The 8,645-nt window shown below is 41.3% G+C and overlaps 1 protein-coding gene across 1 annotated transcript; it reads left to right on the plus strand.

The window, feature by feature from the left end:
* The first annotated feature begins 1,477 nt into the window (after positions 1 to 1,477).
* On the plus strand, positions 1,478 to 8,225 carry LOC149309275 (large ribosomal subunit protein uL14). Its single transcript, XM_089532093.1, has 5 exons — positions 1,478 to 1,584; positions 3,548 to 3,631; positions 5,241 to 5,369; positions 7,549 to 7,662; positions 8,094 to 8,225. The coding sequence occupies exons 1-5, from the start codon at positions 1,572 to 1,574 to the stop codon at positions 8,174 to 8,176; spliced, it is 423 nt and encodes a 140-aa protein (XP_089388219.1). The 5' UTR covers positions 1,478 to 1,571; the 3' UTR covers positions 8,177 to 8,225.
* Positions 8,226 to 8,645: the final 420 nt, after the last annotated feature.

Below are 8,645 nucleotides of genomic sequence, written 5' to 3' on the forward strand. Positions count from 1 at the left end.
AGGGGGTTTGCCATGGCTTTCCCTTGAGGCTGAGAGACTGTGACTTGCCCATATTCACCCAATGAGTTTTGTGGCTCAGTGAGGAATCGAAACGTTGTCTCCAGCGTTGTACCCTGAGTCCACTCAGAGACATTTGGCCTTCTCTGTCAGAGAGCTCTGGTGCCACAATAAACTACAACTCCCAAGATTCCCTAGCATTGAACCAGAGCAGTTAAAGCGGTCTCAAACTGGATTATTCCTGCAGTGTGTTTTGGACTAGAGTTGGAAGAGACTTTAATGGCCACCTTTTTTAAAAAAATAATTTTTATTTGAACTTTAATTTAACATAAAATAAATAAACAATAAAGATTCTTTCATTATACATTCTGCATCATCTTTTCTGTTGCATATTTGATTAGGTTTCAAATAAGTTCTTACATTCTTATATTTTCCTTCTCTATCTATATTGTTAATTAATACCAAACTTATATACCGATCTTATCACATTTTACATTCTTGTCTCACCCCCCAACAAACTTGACACATCTTTCCATTTCTCTTCATATTGTTGGAATGTCTATTTGTTCATATTGTTGGAATGTCTTTCTGTTTGTATACATTGGTAAACTATCTAATACAGCTAGATTGTTTAATGTTATTATCGATTCATCCCTTGATGGTACAGTATTATGTTTGATTTCCAGTACTTTTATTTCCTCTTGTTTAATTTTATCTTCAATTATGTCTGTTATATTTAACAAAAAAAGGTTCTGGTTTAAAGGGTTATCCTGAGGAGGTTTGCCATGGCCTTCCCCTGAAGCTGAGAGAGTGTGTGACTTGCCCAAAGTCTCCCAATGTGTTTCATAGGAATCGAACCCTGGTCTCCAGAGTCGTACTCTGCATCCACACTGCAGAAATAACCCGGTTTGACTCCACTTTAACTGCCATGGCTCAATGTTATTATTATTATTATTATTATTATTATTAAGCTTTATTTATAAAGTGCTGTACATTCACACAGTCTGTACATACAATGAATTAAAATAGATAAAATAAACCTGCCTATGGCATACATTCTATGAAAACAGTTTAAACATAATACATATTAATACATCTTAACATTCAAAAAATAATACACAGAGGGGTGGGGTAAAAATAAATATTATTATTATTATTATTATTATTATTATTAAAATAATTAAAATGCTATGGAATCCTGGGAATTGTAGTTTTGTGAGACATTTATTAGCCCTTTTTTCTGGTGCCACAACTACAGTTCGCAGAATTCCATAAAGCACTGAGCCAGGGCAGTTAAAAGTGGAGTCAATCTGGATGCAGTGACATGATGGGGCTAATTCTTGTTTAACACAGGGAGAAACAATAATCAAATGGCGCTTCAGTGAGGAAACAGTGGCTGTTCCTCCACTGGAGCGACAGGTGGCGCTGTAGCCAGAGCGGCGGCGCTGGCGAGGCCTGACGTCACGCGGCCGAGCCTTTGCCGCGTCACGTGTTTCCTCAGGAAGCTTCTTAGTCTCCCGGCAGGCTTTGCGCCTCCTTTTTTTTTTCCCCCTCCGCTTGGCCCGGCGTCCAAGATGTCGAAGCGAGGTGAGGCCTAAAGGGAATCCGTCGCCATCCGTCCATCTTGGCCCGGACTCGGCGCCATCTCAGGCCGGCTTGATAGTGGCGGGAGTTTAGCTGTCGATTGGCCCAAGGGGAAGGGGGTTCTGCGGGGCAGGGGAGCTTGAGGGCCGCAGTCAACCCGCACCCTCTGCTTGCCTTGGATCCTGCTGGGTCCTTCGTCATAGCTTTTAGGTGTCTGTGCAGAATGCCTTGCAAGAAGCTCCTATTAAATCCCATCCAGACAGCAGTCTGTGCTCTAATAGTACAGTTAGAGAACAGGCTCAGGAGTTGTCTAGGCCAGGCCTCAGGGTGGCAATGTGTGGACTGTGCAGAAATAACCCCAGTTTGACACCACCTTAACTTCCCTGGCTCAGTGCTATGGAATGCTGGGATTTGTAGTTTTGTGAGATTTTTGGCCTTCCCTATCAGAGAGCTCTGGGGGGCCCCATTAAAAGACAAATGTATTGATTTAGAGCAGTGGTTCCCAGAAGTTTGGTCTTCCTGGTGTTTTTGGATTTCAGCTCCCAAAATTCCTGACTGCTGACCAAGCTTTCTAGGGCTTCTGGAAGATAATCATAATAAACAATAATAGGATTTTATTAGTATCCCGCCTCTCCCACAAGGGCGAGATGAAGTCCCAAACTCCTGGAGAACCAGAATTTGGGAATCACTGATTTAGAGTCTTTATACCCCACTCTCCAGCCACAGAGGCTCTGATAGCAGTTTATAGATCCATTAGACAGTTCCCTGCTCTCAGGTGTACAGTCTAAAAAGGACATGGTGCAAAAGGAGAAGGGAATGGCAGTGGGGAAGGGGATTGAGTCCAGCAGATACTGCCAGCTCTTCTCTCCTTCCAAAGCCAGAATGGTAGCAGTTGAGATGGACAAAGAACCTTATCTTCCTTGGGGCCCAGGCATGGTGGAGCTGTGTCTGTCTCTCCTCCTCTCCTTCCAAGGCCAGTGTGGTAGCACCTTGAAGAAATAGTTTGACACCATTTTAACTCATATGGCTCAATACTATGGACATCTTAACTGCTACCACCTGGCTTTGGAGGGAGAGGTGGGCACAGCTGTACCATGCCAAGGCCCTCCTTCCATCTTAACTGCTACCACCCTGGCCTTGGAGGGAGAGGTGGAGAGGCAGGCCCTGAGAAAGGTTAAAGGCTAGTAACAGTTAAGATGGAGGAAGGGCCTTTGATCTTCCTCAGGGCCCAGGCATGATAGAGCTGTGCCTGCTTCTCCACCAGCGTTGGACCCAGTTAGTTAAAGTATCAAACTGCTTTATTTTTGCAGGGTGGCAGCAGCCTGGGACTTGGAAGATCCTGGTTCCTCACTTGCACTGAGTGGTGGAGTTCCTTTGAGTGAACTTGGTTCAGTCACTCAATCTGAACTCCATCACAGAGTTGATGCTTTGAGGATGACAAGGAGGGGAAGAGAGCCACATGCTCCATCTTGAGTTTATGGGAGAAAAGAGAGGATAGAAGTATAAAGAACAATAATATGTTTTTCTAATTCTTCAGTCAGCTGTGAATATACTGCCTGAGGGATTCTGGTACTTCTGATTTTAAAAATGTCAAATTTTCCAAGTTCTGGTAGTAGGAAAGTGCACATTCAGTTATTCCAGCTTGGGTCTAGTTTCAATAGAAGATGAGGAAGAGTGAAAAGATTCATAATTTCTGGAGCACTTTTAATTTTGTACATCTCCATATACCTGTTTTCTGAAGAACGTGTTTAGCTCCTATTTCCTACTGTAGGGATGGGCATAAGGTTGGGGAACTTGCAGTACTATCAAGGATTGCTTAGTAGTGACAATGATGAAACTTGTAGTTTAGTGGCTTGCATTAGTGAATGGCAGGGAAACAATGCATCCTACTGAAAGCAGACAGAAGTGACAGGTACTGCAACATTGGGGTGCCATGGCTAACTGTTTTCCATCTTTGTTGTAATAGGACGTGGTGGTTCGTCCGGTGCGAAGTTCCGCATCTCACTTGGTCTCCCTGTGGGAGCTGTTATCAACTGCGCAGATAATACAGGTATGTCATATTTACCATATATACTCGACTATAAGTCAGCCTCACGTATAAGTTGAGGGTAGGTTTGGGGGCCAAAATTATGGATTTGCTATGACCCATGGATAAGTCGAGGGTAAAACATAGGGGTATGTAGCAAAGGATCTAAAGGATGAAGCAGAGCGAAACAATGTCAGAGAACTTACAGAATTCCTGCAGACATAACTCTTTGTGCTTACTCTTAAGACTGGATGGATGAGAAAGGAGAGAGGGTCGGTGCTTCCAGCATATATCATATTCTTGCTTTTCACCAGGGGATGGTTCCTTGGTGGCTGTGGCTGCCATCTTGTTAAGCAGAGATTTTGTGATCTTATCAGGTACATAACAAAAAGAGCTTTTATTGGCAATAGGATACTCTCTGTATGTTTGGCAACTGAAAAAGCACAAACATTTTATCCTTGGGAACTGAGTGGCAGAGCACTCTCCAGGTTCATTTTCCTGGAGATGCTTTGAAATACCCTGGAGAGCTACTGCTAGTCAAAGTAGAAAGTACAGAACTAGATGGAGGAGTGGTCTGATATGCTGTATGCAGTTTCTTATGTTCCTTGAAGGACATGAAAGTTTAAGCTCTAGCAGCAACCTTGCAAAGGGATACTTAGTCAAGCATTACAACCTTTAGTATAACCAACAGTTACCGCAAGAGAAGGGAATTGATTAGGCTTTATGCATTTTTTCCATATCTGAATTTGAATTTGCTTGGAAATAGGTTTTGGAACTCAGGAAACATCTTTGTTCACCATGTAATATTTGGAGGGAGGGGATGAAAAATGAAGTAAGTATTTATAAAATCAGAAAAAAGCCAGCACAGATTCCACTTGTTTGTGACTTCAGACTGATTCATCTGTGTTGCCCCACTTTTCTTATGTTGGATTAGGGCATGGGGGAAGTGTAACCCCTCAAGATTGCTTTTAAGGCCTCCTGATGGGTTTTTCTGGCAAAAAGGTGTTAATTACTTCAGTTGGACACCTCCAGGAGCAAATTGCAGAATCCTAACACTGTTAAAATGAAAGAATGTCGTTTGTATTGAATTTCTGACCATTTCTGCTTTTGTTTGGATTGGTGGGGGTCATGTATTTTTACCAATATATGTGCTCTCTAGAAGGTCCTAAGAACAGAAAATTGCTGGATTAGCTGCTCCAATTACCTACCTTGGTGTAGGGCTTTACAGAGATCTTTAATTTTTATGGGGCCTTTAGCAGAAGGGTAGTGGTCTGCAGTCTGGATTCTGTGAAGCTCTTTCTGGATTATTGTTACTCTTGGGAGGGAAAGGGCCATTGCTTTCATTTCTTCTAAAAGCTACAGTGTTCTAAATTCTGTTTTAAGCCTCAGTTGTAGTAACAGGGAAAAGGTAATGGTGTGCCTAGAAACAGTAGACTTTCCCCTTCTCTAAAGCACTTGCTGGGTCTGTGTCTCCATGGCCCAGGGAGTTGTCGTGGAAGGGTACATTAATGCACTGCTTTTGGGTGAGGTGACAGCTTGTGCCTGTTTGTCTCAATCGGTGGTGCAACACATATCTGGAGTCCCTTTACCTGGCATGGAAGGTTAATAGAATGATGATTCCTTTGTTTCACAGGGGCCAAAAATTTGTACATCATCTCTGTGAAAGGGATTAAAGGGCGCCTGAACAGACTGCCAGCTGCTGGTGTGGGGGACATGGTAATGGCTACTGTTAAGAAAGGCAAACCAGAACTCAGGAAGAAGGGTAAGTGGCGGAAGATGCTGGATTTGTGAGTTGAAGAACTCTTTGTGTTGATTGCCATAGAACACAAGTAGTGGGGAAATGGTTTGGGTAGAGACTGAAATCACATCATATCAGTAAGACAGTTCCTGTCTAGGCAATGGTTTTCTGGGGTCTGTGTGTGTGCCTTCAAGTTTCTTGTCAACGTATGGTGACTGCATGAATTTCATAGGGTTTTCTTAGGCAAAGGGTATTTAGAGGTCATTTGCCAATTCTTCCCTCTAAAATACAGCCAACAGCACCAGATATTTGTTGGTGGACTCCCTTCCAAGATAAACTGCTTAGTTTCCAAGATAAGACAGGATCTGATGTTTCCCTCATACAGGGGCCTAAATTCATTTGTTTGTCCTAACTAGAGTAAATCTGCTGAATCAGTGGAGCTTACAGAAGTGTTGATTTACCAGATTCTCATTGATTCAGTGGATCTACTTTAGTTGAAACTAACAATTGGATTCAGTGCCATGACTGTCATCCTGTTCAATAATTATGAGATTATAACCTGGATTTACCATCTCATAACATTTGGGATTCATGTTTTTATTCATTAATGACCAAACATGATTCCAGAAACCTACCTATTGAGGTGCTGGGAAACGATGACAGCAATGAGATCCTGGTTGAGAGTGCATAGCTGGATCTGATGAGGCAAAATCTTAGTCAGTGTTTATAGGTATGCTAAAATTCCCTGCTCCTTATAGCCTTGTCTAGAAAGTATTTTGATATTATAATTTCTGTGTTATAGAAAGTATTTCTGTATTATTTTTCTCTATATTCGGGAAGAATATTAAGATTTCATAGGGTTGATTCAAACCTAGTATTGAAATATTGGTTTGTCCAGGCTCTAGTGACTCCCAAGTTATGATTATGGTTTCAATAACATAAGCAAAACATGATTTGTTGTGTTCTCTTGGCTTTGACTGAAAATCTCAATAAAATCTATCATACAACAGCTCCAGGGATAGGGCAGCATTTGACAGAAGTTCAGATGTAATACCAAACTGTAGCTTGGAAAGGAACTTCACCCCATTGTTTTAGGTTCTGGTTCAGTGACGACTTGTAAGCTGGTTGCTCAGATAGTTTTGGTAGTGACTTTAGAACAAACCATGATTTGGTATTAACTTGCCAGTTTTCATTTTAGAGACAATACAGAGAACAGTCCAGAAGCAACGGCCAATAGTTAACCGAACATAACACTACTTATCCATAGTATAGTCCATGCTACTTGGTCAGTAAATACTCATACTTTGTACAACAATGAACATAACACATAGCCTGATACTTCTGATCTACAAATACACCTTTAGTTTATTTGCCAAGTCTGTATCAGTCCTCACTATCAATTCCACCCCTACTCCTCTGGCATGTGCAGAAAACTTTTGTCTCTTTTTTCCTCCTCAGGCTAGGATAAAAAATGGTGGATTTAAAAGGGAATTTGTGAGAACCATGTTCCTCCAAGCAGAGACTGAGAGTTTTAAGAGAGAATCTTAATTTTTTTTACTGAGGCTTGCTTGGATAAGGACAGGAAAGGCCTGGGTATCAGGATTTTTGCACTCACTTAGGTTACATGTATTTTTTATCCTTAACAGGTTTATGTCTCATAGGGGGCATCTAGAATCTCATGTACCTATATGGAACATTTAATAACAATTTTGCACCTAAGAAAATATAAGTTGTACTTTGCATTAAGTGAAAGGATGTGCCATGCATTGAAGTCCTGCCCACTAGAACTTCGGTGACTGATTTGGCTTCAATATTAGGGGTAATTTCTTGTGGTTTAATGCAATCAGAATTTGTTTATATGTTCATATCCCGAGAGTCTCAGCTTTTGAATTCTGTACACAACTTTTGTTTTGAACTATAACTCCCAAAACTGGCTATGCTGTTAAAGGACTTCAAGGATTGTAGCACAAAGGTTACTTGTGAGCTCTGAATCTCCGTGTATAACACAAAACTAACATTTCCTGATTGGATAAGAGCCAAACCTTTGAAGTTTTGATAGCATTTCTGTCTCTCTTGGGGCCCTGAAGACATTGATGCTTAGGAGACTGTATTTAATATTTTATTTCAGACTGAAGGATTGCATAGGTATGTTTGTTGTTATTTATTTGCCTGTTGATTTTGAATTTCTCTTACTGTCCTGTAGTGCATCCAGCAGTAGTGATTCGGCAGCGGAAGTCATATAGGAGAAAAGACGGGGTGTTCTTGTACTTTGAAGACAATGCAGGGGTGATAGTAAACAACAAAGGGGAAATGAAAGGTATGGATGCTGAGAGATGGGCCAATCAATAGAGAACAGTTAATAAATTTCATTTTCAACTAATCAACTGAATAATTGCTTATGTAATGGATTTGCCCAAATAGTCTAGAGCCGTGCCTCTTAACTTTTTCTTTCCAAGGGATCCCCTTTGAAACCTTTTGTTGCTGCAGGCCCCCAAGTCTTAACCAAAATTTAAAAACCTGAAGTGCACAAATACTGTGCTTGCTATGCATCTTGACTTGGTACAGCTGGGGTTTCCTTTTGCTTCACATGTGCTCCAGTGCAGGAGAAAGAGGCAGGGAGGGAGGATGGGCAAACCTCTGGAGATTGTGGTGAAGGCGTGCAGCAGAGGAGGGATCTGCCTAAGAATTGTTTCATGGGGCAGTCTCATACCACTCCTTAGTAACAAGCTTTTCCATTTATTTTTCTAGGTTCTGCTATCACAGGCCCTGTAGCCAAGGAATGCGCAGATCTGTGGCCCAGGATTGCCTCCAATGCTGGAAGCATTGCATGAAATCTATCGTGCTCTTTCTAAAAAATTCAATAAAAGTGGTTGTACCAAACAGGCTGGCTAATCTTGCAACTCAATGTAACAACTTTCCATTTGGCTGGGAAGTAGTAAAGTATGTGAAATGGCTTCTTGGCTCCTATTGACAGAATACTGGAATAGAAGAGTTTTCCACCAAGCTGTAAGGTTTAACATTGGTACAAGAACTGTGGGACTGTGGTTCAAATATTTATTTACATTTCATTGCGTGATTATTCAGTCATGAAGCTTCAATCTTTAACTTACCTCAGAGTTGTTAGGATAAAAATGGGAGAGAAGACAAATCACATATGCTGCCTTGAACTTTTTAAAATTAAGATGGGAATTTAAATTCAGATTTTCACAAGGCTAACTTTCCTCATCTGAGCAGTAAAGAAGATGCACTTGGCAGTTACCCTGTTTTGGGGTAATCTCTTTCAGATATTTTAATTTTGTG

The sequence above is a fragment of the Sceloporus occidentalis genome, unplaced genomic scaffold (assembly GCF_023333645.1).
Source record: "Sceloporus occidentalis isolate IW3139 unplaced genomic scaffold, rSceOcc1.0.p SCAF_7, whole genome shotgun sequence".
Classification (NCBI taxonomy): Eukaryota; Metazoa; Chordata; class Lepidosauria; order Squamata; family Phrynosomatidae; genus Sceloporus; species Sceloporus occidentalis.

Bases quoted from the DNA above. Each gene is read 5' to 3' on its own strand.
- LOC149309275 (XM_089532093.1), top strand. The intron at 3,632-5,240 runs GTATGTCATATT...TTTGTTTCACAG, and splicing joins CAACTGCGCAGATAATACAG to GGGCCAAAAATTTGTACATC. The intron at 7,663-8,093 runs GTATGGATGCTG...TTATTTTTCTAG, and splicing joins CAACAAAGGGGAAATGAAAG to GTTCTGCTATCACAGGCCCT.